This window comes from Canis lupus, chromosome 6, assembly GCF_011100685.1.
Source record: "Canis lupus familiaris isolate Mischka breed German Shepherd chromosome 6, alternate assembly UU_Cfam_GSD_1.0, whole genome shotgun sequence".
Classification (NCBI taxonomy): Eukaryota; Metazoa; Chordata; class Mammalia; order Carnivora; family Canidae; genus Canis; species Canis lupus.
Genome location: NC_049227.1, coordinates 7,134,957 through 7,157,197, shown reverse-complemented (window position 1 = coordinate 7,157,197; position 22,241 = coordinate 7,134,957). Strand labels below are relative to the sequence as shown.

The window sequence follows — 22,241 nt, the reverse complement described above, 5'->3', positions numbered from 1 at the left end:
GAGCCTCCAGGAAGCAGGAGCAGCAGGTACAAAGGCCCTGAGTGCTCAGCAAAAAGGAGCTGCTTCTACAGCCAGGGGCTCACTGCCTCCCCTAACGTATGAGCACTGATGGGAAGGAATATCAGCTGAGACACACAGAAAAAAACCCTACACTTCACCTCAGCCCAACCTATCCCAGCTGTATGACCTTGGGCAGGGCTCTTCTTCCATCTGCACCCCTGTAAATGGCTCAGCTGCAGGGGCCGGGTGGTGCTACAGATTGGCCAGCTATCCTGAGATGTCTGGCTTCTGGCACTCTGCAGACTGTCAGTACGCCTCGATTGAATGTTCTAGACCAACCTGGAAAACAGAGAAGCTAGGATACCTGCTGGGGAGGCACAAGGTCCCATTAGTAGCCACAGGGTTTGGGGTGCTCCCCAAGCCCCACTGGGGCAGCTACTTTGTGTCTTTCTCTCTCCCAGGCCAGGGGCCTGGAGCCCTGGGCAGCTATTCTCTAGAGAAGGAACTACTGGCCATCCATCCTGCACCCCTGGTCGACCACCATGGGTAGGAGTGAGAAATGGGAGAACCAAGTGACCCTAAGAATTAAATGGTCGCTTTGCATCTGGTGGGGAGGAGGCTGGGGGAGGGGAGGGGCTCCTGAGGGTGCAGAGGGAAGGTGAGCAGCCTTTAAGGGAGGGGGAGAGGGGGTGCCATTGAGGGCTCTGTGAAAAGACTTTGTATATAGGAAATCAGCAGGTGGTAGGCAGGTGCTATAAGGAGTAAAGCAGGAGAGAGGGTGACAAATCTCAAAGATTCATGAAGAAGTGACAAAGATGAAGGCAGTCAGTACCTGGACTTGGGAGGAATCCAGCACCCCCTCCACCCCACTCCACTCACATGCACACACAGACTTGTGTTGGCTGAGCCACATCAGGCTGAGACATTCTGGCCCTGGGCTCAGCGAGTCGTCGTGTCCCACTTCCCCCACCCCCCCGGCAGTGGAGCAGCCTGGCCAGTGGGAAGAGCAGGGCAGGACCCTGAGCTGAAGACCCAGGTGTTCATCAAGACTCTGCCTTTACTGGCCAAGTCACTTCCTTCCCAGAGCCTCAGTATGCTCATCCCTGAAATGGTAGTAAGAATCCAGATGTCCCAGGGTTGGGTGACCGGCTCAGGGGTGCTGAGAGCCTACAGGGGAGAATGAAGCCTGATCTCAGGGACTTAGCTCAGGACTTCGCCCCTCAGGACTGGTGAAGAGTGCTGAAGGGTGTCAAGGCCAGGCTCCCAGTGGCTGGAGAGGCCTGGAACTGTTACCTAACACTGCCTGGAGCCTCCCAGGGTGAGATGGCAACCTGAGCTCCAACCACCCTCCCTACCCCCCCTGTAGCCTGCTGCAACCCAACTCCTGGCTAGACTCTGGTTCTTAGGAAAACTGACCCTCTCCCAGGTGCAGAACCGACCAGGAGAGCCTGGCACCCTTGGGGAGGGGGTGCCCAGAGACTGCTGGGAGGCCCAGGCTTCCTCCATTAGGGCTAGGACTGCAGCATGAGGGCTTGAGACTAGACTCTAGGTAGGCAGTTACATCCTGAACATCTCAGAGGGCTTGCTGACACCAAGAGGGACTGAGTGATATTGGCTCTAGAGGCTTGGACAGAAGTGTGGGGTCAGACTGTTCTCATCCAGGAGAGGCAGTCTCTGGGGGGAATAGGGAGCTAGTGTGTGGGGACTTTGCTTCCATGCTCCATTGCAGCTGTGGGACAGGCTTCTTTCCTCTCAGGACCAGGTGGGATCAGAGGGCTTTTCCTGCACAGCCATTCAGTACCTCTAGGCTGAGCCAGCCTGTACCAGGGCCTTTCCCACCAGAGAAATTTCCAGGAGGCCAGTCACTGTGCTGTGTCACCTACACCTACAGCCTCGGCCTGCTCCTGCATTGAACATGCACTCAAGGATGCATCCACCCTGGACCTCCCCAAACTGCCACACTCGCACGTACACCCTTCCCCTGCCCATTCTGTGGTGACCCCAGGACAGGAAGGCTGATGGGTGCTGGTATGGGAGCCATCGCTCTCCCCCACCCAGGCCCCAGGAGAGGCTCCCTCCTTGTATCCCAGGTGGGGAGAAGGGAAACCAGATCGGTGGAATTTGACACTTGCAGTTCAGGCCAGCTATCTTCCCTCACAGGACAGGGAGGGATCTGGGCTCCGTGCACTCCCAGCACCCCTGGTGACACATGGCCACAGCCACAGCCGGTGACAGAGAGCTGTGCTTCCACGGGCAGTGCCCTCGAGATCTCATTAGGAGGGCAGGGAGGGGAAGAGTCGGGGGCAGGTGGGACCTTGGCTCTACCCTTCCACCCACAGTGGTCCACCTCTAAGGCCAGGTAACCTCTCTGTGCATCCAGAGCCCTGAGTTAATGATGGGCCACACCTGGGAGTGGAGACCAGCCAAGCACAAACAGGAGGCTCACGGGTTTTAGATTTCTTCTCCACCAACCGCAGGAGCGTCCTTGGTTGGCCCAACACACAGGAGAGCCAGAGAGAGCCGTTCACCCTTTCGGCAGACGTTTCAGGCCTGTGGCTGGACCTGGTCTGTCTGTCCCTAAATGCCCTCTCCCCTCTCGGGCTCCCAGAATCCTCCATGGGTGCACATGGCGGCCCCAGGGGCAAGGCCCTGTTTCAGTCGACTCTATCACTGGGTGAGTGGGTGCGTCTCCCCTTGGACTCCTGCGCTGTGAAACAAGCCAGGAAAGGCTCCCAGTGGTCTCTACTGCCTGCAGGATTAAGTCCAGACCCCTTAAGCTGAGCCTCAGAGCCCTTCCCACCTGGTCCCAGTGGTTTCTCCACGACCACGCTCCCCCGTGGACCCTTTCTCACCCCACTTTCTGGTCTAGGCAGGCTGAACACACCCATCTGGACACACACTCGTCTCTCCTCCTGGAACACCCTTCTCCTCATTCCATTCTGGAGAGGCCTGCTCAGCCCTCCGGGTCAGGCGTGGGCATCACGGCCTCTGGGATGCCCCCCCCCCCCCCCCCCCCCGCCCCGGGGCCTGCGGGGCTGGCCGCCTGCCTTCTTGTGCTCCGCGGGAGGGGGCAGATGTCACTCCCCGAGCGTCCCGGGGCTGCTGTGGCTTCTGCCTCCCTTACCAGAACACACTGGGACCAAGCCTTGCTGCTTTGTGTCCCCAGCCCATGGGATGAGGCCCAAGAGGTAGCAGGTACTCAGGCACTATTTGATGAAGGAATGAATACATGAAGGGGTGAAAGGGTGAGGGTGGCCATTGCCGGGGCTCAGGCTCCCAGGATCTATGGTCCTTGACTAGGCAGGCTCAGAGCCCAGAGCCGGCAGCGGGAACATGGCCTCCCAAGCCATGTACAGATCACCTGCTGCGTGCATCACCCCCAACCACTCTGTTCTGTTCTGAGAACACGCCCAGCCCTCTGCTCTTGTTCCTCTCTCTACCTGGAACATTCTTCACCCTGGTCCTCTCATGGCTGCTCTTCAGATTCCTTCAAGTCTCAGCAGGGATGTGAATGGCCCAATTTGTCACAGCTGATAAAGCCTTTCCAGCCCCCCTCAGGGGCCACATTTGTTGAATGCACAGCATATCAGGGCCCGGCCTCTTATGCTGACAGCCTCCCTACAGGTCGGGGCTCCTATTTCTACTCTGCAGGTGGTAGAACGGAAGGTTAGCAAGGAGCAGTACCTTGCCCACAGGTCAAATTCTAGAAGGAAGCATTTTTCTACCCCCTCCCTCTCTTTTGCATCTATAATCTCCCTCTGTGGGGCAGGTGCAATCCCCTGTTTCCAGGTGAGGCTCTGAGGCTCAGAGAAGCCGGGTGACTTGCCCTTGTAACCAGTAAGAGAAGCCTGAGGCTCAGAGGCCCCATGCTGCTGTTGGCTCAGAGCGCCTCCCTTGGGCCTCAATGGCACCTATCCCTGGGGTGAGGGAGCTGGAGTCCCTTGTTTATACTCACTAGGATCTGGGGCCTACCACCATCTCTTCCCAGTGCCTCAGGCCACCTCTACCTGCACACCCCTGGGGAACCGCACTGCCAAACTGCCCTAAATGGTGCAAACCCCTCTCTGCGCCCCTGCCTGTGCATCATCACCCTCTTCCAGCCCTCCTCCGTCCAGAGGACACCAGCCACCCAAAGTCAAAATTCCACTTCTTCTCCTTGCCCTCCCAATCAGATAAGCGCAGCATGCTGAGGAGCCAAGCAGGGAGGTGGTGAGGGGTGGCGTGCAGTGGGGGCCTGGAGTGTCGGTAGAGATTGCCACTGGGTTCTCCTCGCAGCCTTTGGTGGGGGGGGCTCCCGGAGGTTCTGAGTAGGATGGTGATGTGCTGAGGGCAGGCATCTGGGGAGCCGAGCCTGCCTGTATTGTCTCCAGGGGCTGCTGTGACAAATCACAACTGGGTGTCTTCCAACAACATTTTTTCTCTTACCATTCTGAAGGCCAGAAGTCCCAAATGGAGGCATTTGACGGGGCTGTACTTCCTCTGAAGGTTCTAGAAGGGAATCCTTCCCTTACCTTTTCTCAGCTTCTGGTGACCCCCAGCAATCCTTGCTGTTCCTTGGCTTGTAGACTCATCCCCCAGTCTCTGCCTGTCATCACATGGCTGCCCTCTCCCTGGGTCTCTGTGTCCCTGGGTCTCTACATGGCCCTCTTACAAGGATGCCAGTTGTTGGATTTAGGATCCACCCTACTCTGGTATGACCTCGTCTTAACTGGATGACATCTGCAAGGACCTTATTTCCAAATAAGATCATGTTCAGGGCCACCTGGGTGGCTCAGGGTGTGATCCCAAAGTCCCGGGATCAAGTCCTGCATCAGGTGCCCTGCAGGGAGCCTGCTTCTCCCTCTGCCTGTGTCTCTGCCTCTCTGTTTCTCATGAATAAATACAATCTTTAAAAATAATAATAAAATAAAATCTTTTTAAAAAGATCACATTCACAGGAACCGGGGTTAGGACTTCAACGTATCATTTTGGGGAACATGGTTCAATCCACAACACTGACTGAGGAGTGCTAGGTGTTGGGGATGATGGCAGCTGGGCCTAGAGGCTACACAGATAGGTGGGGGCTGAGAGGGTGGCCCCTGGGGAGGGGACCCTGGCTGGCCCTGGCAGCTGTGGGTAGGTTGCTGAGGCTCCAAGGGCAGGTGCTGTGGTGGGGCTGTCGCTGGCGCCCCTCCTCACCCTGATGTGCTTCTTCCTGGGTGTGGCCTGGGCTCTGTCGAGGGTATAAGGGATGTGGCCCTGCCTGGGGCAAAGGACAGGGCTAGGGTCTGGGAGAGAGAACATTTTCCCTGTGCCCTTATGGCCTCTGCTGAAATCTCTCCCCGGGAACTGGAGTGGAGGCCGGACTGGTCCCCTGCAAGGGGAGGGAGGCAGGGCCCTCTCTGCTCGCTGCTCCCCAGGGAGATCCCAGGCTGCAGTTTGGACCAGGTACATCCAGGTGTGTCCTGGCTCCAGGGCCTGGCCCAGCCTGATGGGAGCAGGGGTCCCTCCCTGGAGTTCCCAACCATCCTGGAAGGGTTTGGAGTGCTCCCACACACCAATGCCACCCCCCTCCACACAAAAGCCTGATGGAAGAGGGCTCAGGATGCCCCATGAGCACCAGGGCACCGGTCTCTGTGCTTGGGCTCCTGGAGTCAACCCACTCAATCAGGCTCAGCTGGGCCACATGAGAGTCCCTGCCTGTCCTCCCAACTGTCCACCAGCCCACTCCTCCACCCAGACACCAGAACGGTGGAGCAAAGACAAGAGTCAGGGGACCTGGGCTCTATGCTGGTCCCGTCACAGATTCATTGTGTGTCCTTAGCCAAATAAGCTCCCCTCTCTGGGCCTCACACTTCCGAGTGCCGTGTGAGCACTGGACTCATGGTCTTTTCCAGCGCACCCTCAATGATGGACTGTGAGCCACATTCACAGGAATGGGCCTCTGAGGGTAGAACTCCAGGCAGTGTGCGATGGGAAGGGAGGTTTGGGCCCAGAGGACTTTCCTATTGCCCTGCTCATCACAAGCTGCAAAAGGCCATGCCTGTTTCTGAAGATTCTGCTCATTTTCAGATGCTTCCTCCCAGCTGTCTGGTCAATTCACACAGTGCCATTAGCATGGTGCATGGGGGAAAGGCGGGAGGGTGGTGGGAGAGAAGATTGGGCAGGTAGCCTAGGATCAGATTAGGGAGGGTGCAGGGGGAAGGGGGGTGGCTAGCTGGTCCCCACCTGGGAAGCAACATTATATGTGCCTGTATATACAGTGTGTGCTTGGGCACAGACCAGCTTGTGCACATACGGGTATCAATACATATAGATATGTGTGCATTTTGCAAACCTACCTGTTTCAAGTTGAATCAGTGTGGGTGAGAGCCCAGATATGTGAGATCAAAATGTGTCTGTGCTTACACATGCCTGTGTAGGGTGTGTGTCTGTGCGGGTAGGGCTTTGTGATTCCAGCTGCCCTGTGCATTGGGAAACTCTGTCCTGGTGCCACCTCTAGTGGCAGCTCACCTGGCCACTGACCCTTGGCAGGACTGTAGCTAGGCCTCCAGGAGAAGGAGTGCCAGTAACTCCTTGGCTCAAGGGCAGGGCTCAGCAGGCAAGCCTTTGGAGATCTTTTCTGGCACGGTGGTCCCTGAGGAGCCAAGCTCCAGGTCCAGGTTGGGGCACTGCTCCTGCTGCTGGCAGTTGTCCAGGTGTGGACTAATGTATCAGACTCAGATTGCATCCTGGGGGGAGGCCAGGGGAGGTGCCCCTGTGGGTCTCAGCAGCCTAAGGTCCAGCTTCTGACTCAGAGCCCAGCTCCCTGATCTCCCCTGCCCCCACATTCCAGCTCAGGGGAACCTCATCCTACAGGATCGTCCTGCTTCCAGCCCTACTCCAGGCACCCTGCCCCGCCACCCCACTCCCTGAGAGTGAGGAGGCCCCCCTCAGGCAGGTCAGGAGAACCGGGCTACAGGTGGGAAACCAGAAGCTTGCCCTCCATTCTCAGCTCTTTCTGCCTGTCCAGCCCCACTGCTGGGGCCTCAGGCCAGCTCTCAGCACATCCAACTCGGGCTCCTGCAACCATCTCTCTCTCTCTGCCCTCCCAGCATCTATACTCACATGTTTCCCCACCTGGTTACTGCACCCTCACCTTCTGGTCTTTGCTGAGGCTGTCACCCTCTGTCCACCTGATTCTCGCCCTTGCCTGGTTACCCTCTTCTTCCAGGAGGGTCTTCTCTGACTCCTCTAGATGGGCTCCCATCTCTCACGCCATCTCTGTAAAGCATGTGTCCCTTAACCAAGTCTGAGTGAGTGCATCAGAGGCTGAACTTGTTCTTTTCCACCCTTGGGGTCCCCAGAGCCTAGCATAGGCCAGGAACTCAATGGTTGCTCTCAGGTTCAGGAACAGTAAAAGAACGAAGGAACAGGTGTGGGAGGGAAGGAAGCCTCACAGGGTGGGGTAAGTGCGCCTCACACAATCTCCTGTGTTATCTGCAGACCTGATTCCCTCACAGGACAGGAGCCAGCCTTTCCCTCCCAGATCCCCAGCCTCCAGAGTGCAGCTTGCCCCTGGGGACGTAGAGGCTGCCCCCTGCTGGCCAAGTGGGGAAACTGGACAAGTCTGGAACCTTCGGCAGGAGTGAGCCCTGCGTTGTCTGGGCATAGGAGAGAGGTCTCCAGGGAGCCGGGAATAATGACTCTCCCTTAAACTACACTGCTTTCTCCTAAGAGTCATGGTTCGTGCCTCATTCCTTCCCTCTCTCTCCAAGGGAGGGTGTGTGCTTGGCATCCAACTGGTTGCCAGCTCTCCAGACTGGGTCTGGGGGCCTCCAACGAGAGCCTGAAGACTGTTGAATTTCAAGACTGTGTTTGGCCATCCCTCCCACCTCAGAGCTGCCCAAGGGTAGGGATCACCTGCTTATTTATCCATTCAGCAAATATTTATTGAGCACCAGCCCCATGCACTCTGCGGGGCTCACCTTCATTTGAGTCTCAGTCCCAGTCCGAGCCTCTCAGCACATGCTGTGTTCGTGGACACTGGGTGCACTGATGGCAGATTCAACAGGTACATGGGGCAGGGGCTTGGGATACTCCCCTAGGCCCTGAAAATTGATCATGCTTATCGTTTATTGTAGGGGAAACACCTTCCTCTGCCTTGGCTCTAGGCTGCTAATTGTGCACTGCAGCCAGACCAAGGAAAGTTCCAGGGAACGCGTGCGGACTTGGAGGCACCAGCATCAGAGCAGCTATGGATGCAGAGCCATTGCCTCCCTGGAACCCCACAAGAAAAAAGCAGGGGTGGAGATGGTTGCACTGAATGACCTCTGAGGCCCCTCCCAGCCATGATGGGACCCTCAGCCTGACTGTGCTCACAGCCCATGGCCTCCCTAGTGACAGCCAGCCAGCCAGTCCACGCAGGAAGGCTAGACACAGGGGATGTGACCCTGTCATGAGGGGAGCAGGTGGTCCTCTCATCCGCTTCTGGATACAGGCCTGGGACTGGGAAAACGTTGAAGAGACACACAGCAGCCTGTACTCACCGAGTGACACTGTGGGACCCGTGCCCAGAGAAAGAGGCCCTGCCAGGCTCTGCCAGACTCGCTGGGACTAGACAGTTGTCTCAGCTGCTGTTGGGGCACCCAATTCCTTGGTCAGAGAATCCTGCTTCACTATCTGCCCCTCACCCAGGGCAGGCCACCCAGGCATGTGCCAGTCACTGCCCGGCCCCTACTGGGCTGGTGCTTCTGGTGTCTCATCCACCTCTGATACCCAGGACCTGTTGAAAACCAGCCCAGAGTCGGCCATCCAGCTCCTGGAATAAATGATGATCACACATTGTAAGGTCTGTGAAAACACGTGCCAGTTGGCATGTTCTTGACTACTTCAGGGAGCTCCAGCCAAGGGCTGGCTGATCAGAAACCATGGTTCTAAAAAAAAAAAAAAAAAAAAGAAAAGAAACCATGGTTCTCAGGCCCGACTGGCACCTGCGGGCTCAGGTACATCCCCATCCTCATCCTGACCTGCATCGGAGGGGCTGACCCTGCAGACTGTTTCTTGGGCTCGCTTGCCAGTGGGTTCTGGATGATCTGGTCCATGGGAAGCCCCCAAGGTAGATCAGACAAGTGGCAGAGGGGCCAGCCCTCTTCTCAGCACCTCTAGCTTCGGATGCCAGTACTGACAGTGCCCACGTCACCCCTGGGATGAGGTTGTGCCAGGAAGCCTCCTCGTGTGCTCCCAGCTTGGAGTGCTCTCTAGGGGTAGCAGCGGCACCCTGCTGTTGCCCATCCCAGGGTTGTCCAAACATCCCATTTCCCCCTTCAGCTATTCCAGCACCTTTGCCACTCAGCACCCCCTGGCCCCGTGTCAGATCTCCACTGGGTAGAGGTCCTCTGCCTGGTTCAGCCTGATCTACTCATCGCCATTGCACCCCACCGTCGCTGCCCCGGCCAGGCCACAAAGACACCACACACCATGGTCAGGTTGGAGGCTGTTTCTTTATACAAAGGTAATCCACGCTATGGATCCACCAGCATGCTGCTGCAGTTCACAGTGGCCCACATCACCCTTCTCCAGCAGAAGGCCGGGTGAGGAGGGTCACCATAGGGAAGCGACATTACACAGGCCGAGAGCTCCCGAAAAACAGACACAAACACACGGACACCAGAACCAAGGCACCACACACAGAGACGGGAAGGGAAGGCCAGGCTAGAACAATCTCCTGGCAGCCACTGGTGGGCCCTTCTCCGGGATGCAGGGTAGCAGGTGGCACAGCCCTGAGCCTGAGCCAAGAAGTCTGGCTAAGCCAAGACAGAACTACATGACTTAATGTCACCACAGAGCGGCTTGCCCTCTGTGTCTGTAAACCAGGGACAGTAAACTGCACTTCACAAAGATGTGATGGGGGTTGACGGGATGGAAATAGGGATCTCTATCAAAATACTTGACATAGAGCCTGGCACATAGAGGTGTTCGATAAATAATCTGTCAAGAAAAATCTTAGCTCAGAGAGGACCTTCTTCAGAAAGCCAAGATGTGAGATAACTTCCCTAGAAATTCTCCATCAGGGTATCAGGACCCTTGAGCACTCCTTGGAGCCTGCAGCCACTGGGGTGGCCAGGGCCCCAGAATACACTGTGCCGGGGCAGTTGAGGGGGGCGGGAGGCTGGACCCCGAGGGAGGCACCCGCGGAAGCTGGGTAGACACCAGAGTTAGGGGTTGTGCCAAAGTGGTTCTGTACGTAACACAGGCCGGAGGCAGGGCTGGTATGGAGGCAGGCTTGGCATGTGCCCAGGAGCACAAGCTGGCCAGGAGGCTAGTTTCTGGCCGCTGGTGTGCTGCATCTGGGCGACAGGGTGGTTCGGGGACAGGTGAGGGTGGCCACTCTGTGTGGGGTAGGAGCCGGGCACAGGGTTCAGCCTGGAACAGAACAAGAGAGAAAATGGTCATTCAGCTGGTAATGCCCAGGCCCCTAGCCGTCACTGGACATGAGGAAAGCTTGGGGTCACCGTACCACTTTGCAGGACAACCTGCTTTGGACATTTTCTGTAACTATCTCTAAGCACCAAGTGAGGAGAGAGGTTAAGCTTAACCCGACAGAAAACATGCTCCGAGAGGGAAGGGCCCACTCACAGGCCTGCAGTAAGCCTGTAGGACGAAGAGCCATGGGGTCTGTGACTAAGGCCACCTGGGGTGTAACCACTTGTAGCAGTCTGCCACTCAGATGGAGATGGGACCCGATGGAAGCTGTGACTGTGTCCGTGGCCGGCTCTGTCATTCTACCCAAAGGGAAGGGACCAACTTCTGTGGGAGGGAGGGCTTGAAGGGGGTGACATGGGGCTTGGGGCTGGGCCTTGTCTGTTGTGAGGTTTTCCACCTGTGGTTCTGGGGACAAAGACTCATAGTTCAGGGTGCCGACCAACAGGAACTGACAAGCCGGATGTGTGGAGCTGCCCGTGTGGAGGTGAAATACCACCATGGACACGTGTGGCTGGGATCACAAATGGACACAGCCTGAGGGTTTTATCCTCTGAACTTTTGTGCAGAGTTTCAGATATGGAGAATGGCCGCCAATACCACTGATGTTTGTGTCAGGCAACTGGGCCAAATCCATACACGTTTCAAGTAAAACCTGACTTTATAAATCAGCAGCTTAAGGGGGCACCTGGAGGGCTCGGTCAGTTGAGCGTCTGACTCTTGGTTTTGGTTCAGGTCGTGACCTCAGAGCTGAGATTGAGCTCCATGTTGGGCTCTGCACTCAGTGGGGAGTCTGCTGGAGATTCTCTCTCCCTGTCCTGCCCCTCATATTCTCTCCCTGTCTCTTTCTCTCAAATAAATAAATCTTAAAAAAAGAAAAAACCCCACTAAATCAGCTGCTTAAGTAAAAAACAAAGCACTTAACATTAGTATCTCACTTCTTCTGTGATTCTTAAAAATGTAGAGGATCTGGACTATGAGAAGCTCATTAAGAGCTTCTGGGAGGCCGAAGCATCCAGACCACTGTGTAACTGCCAAAACAAACATATGTGTTGTAATGCCTGTGCCCCGTTGTCAGGCCAGCTGAAACATCATGTTCTGTTCTGGGAGGCCAAAGCATGCCAAGATAATGAGGGATCATATACCACGCCATGTGAGGAACATGGAAGGACCTGAAGGGTCGCCATCTCCCTGACCCAGATCTGTCATGGTGAAACGGAATCAGCCCTGGCACCAAGTGTCCCCAGTTACAGCAAGGCAGCTGCCGTTCAGTGTGGAAGAACTTTCTTGTCAGGGGCTGCCTGGGAGATGAGACCCCAGCCTGGAGGGAGGTGTAAGTTGAGGCCAGGTGACCACCCCCAGCTGTCCAAGAAGGGGCTCATTCACAAGGTGCAAGTTTGTACCCCAGGATCCCTTAAGCCCCTGTTGAGTCTATGAGAACAATTAAAAGCCTAAAAGTCACAAGACACCTAACTAAAAAGTTCAAGTCTCCCACATATTGTTTGCATGAAACTGGATGAGTGTCCATTTCTGTTTTTCCCAGCACCCTTCCAACACCCTCACCCCAATGTCAAAGGAGACCTAAGATGTGGTCAAAGGGTCCTGAGCCGGTGAAGGCTGGGGGCAGCTGCCTCCTGAAATAAATACAAACAGCAGCTTCCAATTCAACTGAAACCCTGCATCCAGGCCAGCATGGAGCACAGAACTGATTCCATAGCTGGAGGTAGGAAAGGGCCACTGGCAAAGCACCTGAACTTCACGTGAGTCCTTTCTTCTAGGAGGACCAATGAAGGAGAGAAAATCTCCTAAGTGGTGAAGTCTTGGCATGGATGTGCCCAGGGAAGGACACAAGAGGCCACGGTGGGGAAGAGTAGAAAGGGGGCGAAAAGGACCTGGAAGAAGAGTCCCTAGTTCTACCCAGGGCCCCCTGCCTCTGTGTTACCTAGAAAGACTCCTGTCCTCCTCTCTGATAGGATGGAGTGAGGCTACATGAGACTTGCCTACCGCCTTCCATGGAAGGTGAACCTGGACTGGAAGACCTGAAAACTTACCTGACTCTTGCTGGGCAGCCGAGAAAGCTCTACCCCTCAGGTCCTGGGCTGTTTCACATCCAAGCCACCTTGTCAGTTGTGTGGACTGTCTGCTTCTTACCAGTGGTGCACGCCCAAGCCCAGGGGGACCCGTGCCGGGTGGTTCTTAGTGCCGAGGTCCAGTGACATCTACAGGGCCACCTCCTCCCATGGTTTGTCCCAAGTCACTCAGGGGCCTTCCCTTTCCCATTTTGGCTCAGTCCTTACTTTAGACACCACTGCCGGGCAGACTCTAGATTGCTCGGAAGACATTTGTGCATGGAACCTCTGTGGTCAGGACCATCCACACCCGATTCCTTTTTCCCACCATACTGGACCAATCACACTGTCTACGGGCCCTGAAACTGCTTCAAGAATAAGCATTAGGAGTTCTGTGACTTACTTCCGGCCGTGGGCTGCTCTTCTTTCCGCGGAAGAGCCTGAGATGTACTTGAACACTGAAATCCTCCTCATCAGGCTGAAGGGGAACTTCTGGTCGAGCTTCAGTGCTACTCGCTCTGAGAGGTCGAGGGAATAGCAGTAGGTGAGGCCATCTGAGGTTGGCATATTAAGTAAAATTGGAGGCAGCTCAAAGCAGGAGGGCCGAACACTTCCCCGTGGAATAGAGGGTCCCGCATTTATTCTACAGGGGAATTAGCACTCATTCTACCATAAGCTGAAGCTCAGGCAGAGCCAAGGGTTGGGTTCCTAGCCCCTGCACTTTGGAGGGAACAGGGCCCAGCCCTTGAGGGTAGGTGACACCTCACTTGCCCCATGCTAACCTGTCCATCCTGAGGCCCCTAACTCCTACAATCTGTCACACCAGCACATGCTTCTGTCTCTGCAGTGGGGGAGGCAGGAGGCTGTCTCGATATCCTCTGGAGGGACTGACATCTTGTCTGTTTGTCCCCAAACAGAAGGCATTATGCCTCAATGCGACCAAGTGAGCTTCATGTGTGCCTCTTTGGCAGCACTTCCCCCACTAAGTGATTTGATGGCACGCTGATCATCTGACCTGTGTCAACCCACTACTGCCTAGGCAGCCATAAAGATTCAGCTTTTGTCTGTCCATCCATCCATCCATCTATCCGTCCGTTCAACAAATACTTATTGATCCCTTGTTATACACCAGGAACTAAGGAATGAATGCCAGACAACGAATAAGTAAAACAACTGGTGATAAGCAAAAGCTTATCTCTGGAAGACCAGGCTGGGGACCCTAACCTAGTGAAGAGAGATCAAGAAGGCTTTCCCAAGGAAGTGATGTGCACATGGAACCCTAAATTGTGAGCAGCAGCTGGAAGAAGGTGGTGGTGGAGAGAAGGCTGCAAGAAAGCACAGGGAACTGTTCCTTGAGGTTCTTCACTGGAATTCTACTGCCAATTTGAGCAAGAAAATTCTTTGCTGGGCTAGGCTGTTCCACTCATTATAGGACATCTGGCATCTTCAGCCACCTGCCACCAAGTGGCAGTAGCACCTACTCACTGTAATAACCCAAAATACCCCTGCATGTTTCTGTATTCTCTCAGGAAGGGCAGTATTATTTCCAAAGACTGATTTCTAATGATAACGAATGCTGTGAGGAAGTGAAAAGTTGTCCCAGCTGATGCCTTCAGAATGACCTTAACAATCTGTCTGCTTCTGACTTTGACAAAGTCATAGTTACCAGACTAGCCCTTCCACTGTAGATAAATGTAAGCCAGGACACAATATTTTACACAACTGTCTTCAGACTTTGGATAGCAAACACTGTCTGCCAGGCTGTGATACCTAAGACAAGGGAAACAAATGAAGTGAGCCTTAAGATAGAGCTGGCTTTTGGCCCGGAGGCACTTGCCAAACTACAACATTGAAAAGGGAATCCAAGTGGAGTATGAAATGTTTTGCTGAGCTGGCGAGACAGAGAAAACACAGAGAGAGGAAAAAAATGCGTGAGATTTGCAGGTCAGAGTAATGGAGAGGTGGGAGCTGGTTAGGGAAGGACTCCAGAAATGTACCTGGGGTTCTCCGAGTCTTTAATTGACTACTCATGTGCATACAATCAGGCTGAGACTACTCATGCCTGGCAAAGAGCAGCTACTAAGCTACTGAGGGAATAGTAACTATCAGAGATCTGTAAGTCTAACAACTCCTGGAGCCTACACAGGGCAGGGCCATGCTCGAGTTCTAACTAGACAGGGTGGAGACCTCACTGAACACTCAGGGCATTCAGAGGAGACCTCCAAAAAGGTAATGCCTTGACAAGTAAATGAACTGCCTATCACACAAAAAAATCAACACTTGTTAAAAGAAAACAACAACAACAACAAAAAAAACCCAGCCAACCCAGCCCTCAATAACGCAGCATTTGCAGTATCTAGTGTAAACTAAAATTTTACAAGACATGTGAAGAAGAAAACAGGTCCATACTAAGCGGGAAAATCAGTTAAAAACAGATCCAGAAATGAAAGAGAAGATGGTATTCACAGACAAGTATTTTAAAACAGCTACTATAGTGCTTGCTTCAACAGCATATATACTAAAACAGCTACCATAAAAAATTTTAAAATAGCTACCATAAGTATAAGAAGGATTTAAAGGAAAACACAAACACAATGAAGGAACAGATAAAGAATCCCAATACAGAAACGAAAACTACAAGAAAAAAAAAAAAAAAAAAAAAAAAAGAACCTCCTGAGCTGAAATATACAACATGAGAAATAAAAAACTAAGTGTATGGGTTTCACAGCCCAGTTCGTATTGAAGAAAAAGAGATCACTGAACTTAAAAGCAATGCAACAGAAGCTATCTAAACTGAAATGGAGTGGAAAAAAACTAAACAATCAGAAAATATATGGAGCCTCAGGGACCCACTGAGCAATACTAAGTAGTCTAACATATGTGTAATAGGTACCCTAGAGGGAGAGGAGAAAATTGGATAGAAAAAAATATGTGGAGACTGAGTGATGCTAACTTTTCTAGACTTGATAAAAACTCTAAACTCACAGATCCAAGATCCAATGATCAACTCTAAGCAAGGTCAACTCAAAGAAAATCACCACAAAGGCACATCATAATTAAATAGCTCAAAACCAACAATAAAGAACTGTAAAAGGAGCCAGAGAAAAACAAGTTATATATGGAAAACAATAAAAATGGTTACTGATTTCTCCGGAGAAAACAATACCAACCAGAAGTAATGCAATGATATCTTTAAAAGTGAAAGATCAGAAAGGCCAGCATTCTGTATTTAGTGAAATAAAGGCATTTTCAGAGAATTAAAAGCCAAGAGAATTTGTCACCCATGTACCTACTGTACAAGAAATGTTAAGGGAGGGCAGCCCCGGTGGCGCAGCAGTTTGGCGCCTCCTGCAGCCTGGGGTGTGATCCTGGAGACCCAGGATCGAGTCCCACGTCAGGCTTCCTGCATGGAGCCTGCTTCTCCCTCTGCCTGTGTCTCTGCCTTTCTCTCTCTCTCTCTCTGAATAAATAAATAAATCTTAAAAAATAAATAAATAAATAATTAAAAAAAGAAATGTTAAGGGAGGTTCTTCAGGCAAGAGGAATATGATACCAGATGGAAACCTGAATCCATACAAAAGAATGAAGAGAATCAGAGAGATGCCTCGGTGGCTCAGTTGGTTAAGTGACTGCCTTCGGCTCAGGTCATGATCTCAGGGTTCTGGGATTTAGCCCTGTGTTGGGCTCCCTGATCAATGGGGAGTCTGCTTCTCCCTCTGCCCCTCTCCCTGCTTATGTTCTCTCTCACTTTCTTGCTCTCTCTCAAATAAATAAATAAAATCTTAAAAAAGAAAAAAAGAATGAAGAGAATTAGAAATGGTAAATATGTGGATAAATATTGCTTTTTTAAATTAAGAAATAGATCATTGACTGTTTAAAACAAAAGTAACAGTAATGTATTGTGAGGTTTATAACACGTATGACAGCAGCACAAATAAAATGTAGGACCATAATACAAAGGATGGGAAGAAGAAAAACAGAAATACACTTCTGTAAGATTCTTAAATTATATACTAAACTCTATGCAATATACTAAACGAACTATGCAATCAATGCATATTTGCATACTACCTACCAATCACAGACCTATACTAAGTGGTATATTATTCAAAAGTAGTCTACGATAAACTAAAAATGTATATTGTAAACTCTAGAGCAACCACTAAAAAATAAGACAAAGAGGTATAGTTAACAGCAAATAGAGCAAACACATAAAAGCCTATCTTTAAAAAATGAAATACTCAAGAGGCGCCTGGGTAGCTCAGTCGGTTAAACATCTGACTCTTGGTTTTAGCTCAGATTGTGAGATCAAGCGTCGTGTGGTCTCCCTTTCATTCTGTCCCTCCCCACCTCAAATAAATAAATAAATCTTTAAAAAATACTGAAGTACTCAATTGAAGTCAGGAAAAGAGGAAAAAGGGAACGAAGAACATCTGGGACAAAGAGGAAACAGAGAAGCAGGCAGACTTAACCTCAACTATATCAATAATTATACTAAATGCATATGAGCGGGATCCCTGGGTGGCGCAGCGGTTTAGCGCCTGCCTTTGGCCCAGGGCGCGATCCTGGAGACCCGGGATCGAATCCCACATCGGGCTCCCGGTGCATGGAGCCTGCTTCTCCCTCTGCCTGTCTCTCTGCCTCTCTCTCTCTCTCTGTGACTATCATAAATAAATTAAAAAAAAAAGAAAAAAAAAAAGAAAAGAGCCCTGTTGATTCTTTAAAAAAAAATAAAAATAAAAATAAATGCATATGAGCTAAACATGCCACTTAAAAGGCAGAGATGGTTATAACGGAGAACCAACTATATACTATCTACAATAAATGTGTTTTAAATATAAGGACACAAACATGTTAAAAATATAAAGATAGAAAAATATATACCATGTAATCCTAATTTTAAGAAAGAAAGCAGGAATGACTATACAGTAATATCAGGCAACAAAAACTTTAGAACAAAGAATATTACAAAAGATTAAAATGGTCCATTTCACAATGATATAAGGTGACTTCATTAAAATGACATAACAATCCTAAATGTGGATGCATCCAGTAATAGAGCTTCAAAATACTTGAAGCAAAAACTGACAAGAATTGAAATGAAAAAATAGACAAATCTACAATTTTAGTTGGAGATTTCAATAGTCCCTTTTCAGTAATTGATAGAACAAGTGTAACTGCACAGAAATCTAGGACAACATCAACACCTTGACCTAATTGACATACACTGAACACTATACCCATCAACTGCAGAATGCTCATTCTTTTTAATAAGTACACTAGAACATTCACCAAGATCTATCAAATGCTGGGCCAGAAAACAAATTAAAAGGACTATAATCTTTAAAAGAATGTTCTCTGACCACATGAAATTAGAAATCATCAACAAAAAGAAATCTGAAAAACCACCAAAAATTTAGAAATTAAGAAACTCATTTGTAAATAACTCTTGGATCAGAGAATAAATCCCAAGGAAAATTAGAAAATACTTTTGACTAATTGAAAATGAAAACACAACATCAAAATGTGTAGGATGCAGCTAAAGTAGTGCATAGAGGGGAGTTCATAGCTTTAGATTTTCATATTAGAAAAAAAGGTTCAAAATTAGCAAAATTAAAATTTTAAAATAAGATGAACGATGCAATCAATGCATATTTGCATACTACCTACCTAATAGCTCACAGAATTACAGATGGAAAGAGATTTTAGGAATGTACCTTATGCAACCTCCAACACTACCAATGTTGATACTTAAAAAAACTAACCCACATTGGGGCGCCTGGCTGGTTCATTCGGTAGAGCATGCTACTCTTGATCTTGGGTTTGTGAGTACAAGCCTCATGTTGGGCACAGAGATAAATTAAAAAAAATTTTTTTTTAATAATTAAAATAAAGTAACCCACATTATATTTTAGAATCTCCCCATCCCAGCCATTGCCACAATATTTATACAAGGGACGTGAGGGTTATCCTAAGTTTTTAGCGACCCATAAGAGCCCATCCTTAAAAAAGTTTTTTTCTGACAAAAAGACTAAACCAAATGAAACCAAAACCAAACAAACCTGTTTCCTATTCCTTTCATGGAACATCTCTAGCTCATGGGTATTTCAGATTCTTCTGGTGAAACCTCTTATCAGAATTAGCCAAATGTAGGTTTATGCCTCAGTTTACAAGGGAAAAAAAAACCCAAATCAGAATATTTCAAACTGGCAGTGCTAAGCTGGCATGAGGAGATAGCTACTATGTTGATATTTTCCAGATGGGGATATTCTGGACTAGAGAAGGGAAGTGACCCATCCAAGACCACATGGTTTTCAAAGCTGACACTAGAATCTAGATTACTTACATATGAGGCCATGGCTCTATCTAGGACCCCACCCCAGGCCCTCCGACTTGGTTCACTCTTCCGCCTGTCACCACCCTACAGTTCCTTTCTAGGAAGGATACATGCTAGCCCAATTCCAAGTCCACAGACATTACTGAGGAAGGAGGTCTGGGGAATGAGCCAGGAGGCGCACAGCAAGAGCCACGGCACCAGCATTGAGGGTACAACCATGCCAAAGACCAGGGCCCTCCTCATCCGAGAGCGGACAGAGTTGACTCCCAGCATGGCGAAAGCCACTGGGGTGAAACCTCTGGCATCCTCCACCTCCCCTAGCTTTGACAGTGATGACACAGCTTCAAATGATAGGAAGATGATAGCAGAGAAGATGGCGAAGATCACGGTGAAGAAGCAGTGGCGGACGGTGCCCACGGTTCTCTCGAAATTGCCAGCAAAGCGCCAGATGATGATAGCACCGCAGAGCAGGGATATTGGATTCTCATAGACAAAGATGTACGTCACCAGCCTGTAAACTGCAGAGGGAGCAGGGTTAGAGGCTTGGCAGTTGGTGGCTCTAAGGACAGAAAGCCAGGTTACAACCCACCTCAGGAAGGGGGAGTAGCTGGCTGTCAAGTGCCAGTGAGAATCAGCCACGAGCCACAATAGGCAGTGGGAGGCAACCCTGAAGGACCCAAGACTCAAAGTAGAGGTGTGAACATCCAATCTTTGCTCTTTCCCAGACCTGGAGCAAGTCTGTGACAAGCTTCCATGTGGGAAAAAAACAAAACAAAACAAAACACTTTTTAGCATGAGATGATCGAATCTGTAATGTGCTTTATGATCCCTTTTTTTTAGGTTTGAATACTGACCTATCTCACCGGGCAGTTTGAGGGTTAATTAATTGTAACAGCTTCAGGGTGGACTGAATGGGTGTCACTTAACACTCTGTGTGCCAGTCTCCTCGGCTGTAATCCTGACCTCTCCTTCCATAGTGGCTGTTCAGAGGAAGAGAAAAGGGACCATGAATTATTTTGCACCTACAAAGATTATAAAACTATCACTAATAATATAGAGAATTCAGAAGTCTTCCTTGAGAGTGTTTATACAATATTAGGGGTAGAGCGATGCTTTATGCGCAACAACAGAGCAAAGAACCTCACTCCTATTTTTCTAAAAGCAGTTATCTCTTATGTATTCTCATGTCCCTGCCAAAACATTAAAATGAAGGAGGGGGCTGGTGAAGTGGCAGTAATAGTGAACCCTGGGGTCGAAGGAGTGGAATCTTGGCTCTGCCACATCCAGGCTGGCTGAGTTCAGTCCAGTCATGGGCCTGCCAGCTTCAGTTTTTTCTTCATTGTCAAGTAGCAGGATCATGTCTGAGGCCTTTAAAGGTCTCTTATGTGTCAAATATTCACATGCCCATGAGCCCCACATCCAGAGAAGCTGTGAACTAAATGGGAAAAAAGGGGAGTTCAACCTGATGCTGACATTTTGCATTTGTCTATCGAGGATGTGCTCTACGTATCTAGGGTGGGGGGAATAGTTTTTTTCCATTTGAGCAGGGAGGCAGGCTATGAACCATATACCTCAGGCCATCTCTGTAAGGCGGCATCATCTCAAGAATACTTGATTATTTGTTGAAACTGTTCCAAGTACAAACTGAAATTCCCAGGATAAATGTGAAGATTCTAGAAGCAACTCTATAGGGTTTGGGTATTAGACACCCCCAAGGCTCCAGTTCCAAAACATCACACAATTGAGAAACCTGTTGCTGTCTCAATTGCATGACTTGATAGCTCTGCGACTCCCCCACATTAAGCCTGTTACACCTAAATAATGGAGGATAATAAAGCCCACGTCATGGGATAGAGATTAACGCTCCTTGAGGGGTGCTTTGCAAAACAACAAAAGCTATCCAGTTTTCCCATTTTCCTCCCCAGAAAAGAAGGGGGAAGAGAGACAAGAGATTAGAAATGTCTCTCATAAGCAGATGTTTGTACAACGGATCTGCAAAATTTCTCACCTAGATTACACAAACACCTTTCCCAAGGCATAAGATGCCTCCTCCCCCCGGGAGTTGGGAATCGGAGTCAGGGTTAAGATGCACACGAGGAAGTAGAGGAAATTCTAAACCCCAAAGAGGCCAGGTCGCTTCTATGGGTGGCCACAGATGATGCTCAAGTGTTGCATGAGGCAGAAACATTTTTTTTCCCAGTGGGGAGTGGTGGTTAGGCCCTCCAGCTGACGTCGGTGTGTACTCGGCGGGGACACGGGAGGAAGGATCCTCCCGGGGAGCGGGCTCGGGCGAACGAAGACGGTTTGCTAGCGCATGGATGCGGCCAGGTGGCGCCGGGAAAGGGACGGAGGCGGGTAGGGAAGGACTACAGTGATGACGAAGATGGGCTCCGGACCGACAAAGACGCAGGGCCGGGGGTGGTCCTCCGCGCCGAGCGGCTGGACGCGAGGCCCGAGCCCAGGCCCAGGCGAGGTGGGAGGAAGAGGGCTGGCCCCGCGGCCCGGCCCCGCCCCTGCTCACCTTGCCAGTTGCGCAGGGCCTCGGACCGCAGCGAGAGCCCCGAGGGCGCCAGGGGCGGCTGCAGCAGGAACAGGCGGGGCCCGGACACCAGCAGAGAGAGCAGCGCGGTGAAGAAGGTGGCGGATGGCACCTCGGGACACAAGGACCAGCTCCGACACGCGGGCTCCGAGGCAGCCATGGCCGCCATCGCTCCCGCGCCCCGCCTCGGCGCCGGCCGGCCCTCGGCTCCTTCCGCTTCCCTGCGGCTGTCTCCCTTGGCAACAGCGGCGGAGGCTGCCGGAAGCCCCGCCTCCTCGAGGCCCCGCCCTGCGCCGAGCTGCCCAATCCGGTCGCGCCGGCCAGCCTCCCCCCCCGCCCCCTTCGCGCGCGGGCAGCGGGGAGTCGGAGCAGCGCCCTCTGGCGTGCAACGCTAGGACCGCGCACAGGTGCCGCGCTCGCACCGCTTGCGTTGCGCGGGTTTGGATTTCATCTCCGCTCCAGATAGCGAATGATTATTGTGTCTTGCGGTTTACAGAGCCCTTTCACACACACGCACACACACGCACGCACCTGCCTTATCTGTGCTTTTCCCCATGACACCGATGAGGAAGCTGAGGTCAGGGGAGGTCCCCGAAAAATTCCGTTGAATGGCAAAGACAGAATTCGAACTCGGATCCTCCAACTGCTAGGGTCTGGAATTGTCTGGGAGTGCAGCCGAGGCAGCCTCCCGTGGCTGGTTTAGAGAGGAGGAGGCAGGAGATGAGGGTCGAAGCGTTAGAATGTGACAGAACCAGTTAACACTCAAAGTGTGTTTCGCACCTTCCCATCCGACGAGCCGCTTCCCCGGAGGTGGGCTATTTGGACAACTGGAATATTCTTCCCCTGATTCCAGAGG

The 22,241-nt window shown here is 51.3% G+C and overlaps 1 protein-coding gene across 1 annotated transcript; it reads right to left on the bottom strand.

Moving 5' to 3' along the window:
* Positions 1–9,442: 9,442 nt before the first annotated feature.
* Positions 9,443–21,626, bottom strand: RHBDD2 (rhomboid domain containing 2). Its single transcript, XM_038539147.1, is given in 5 exon segments — positions 9,443–10,225; positions 10,227–10,383; positions 12,913–13,063; positions 18,957–19,364; positions 21,368–21,626. Coding segments are annotated over 5 exon segments (1,101 nt in total). The 5' UTR covers positions 21,555–21,626; the 3' UTR covers positions 9,443–10,027.
* Between the last annotated feature and the right edge of the window lie 615 nt (positions 21,627–22,241).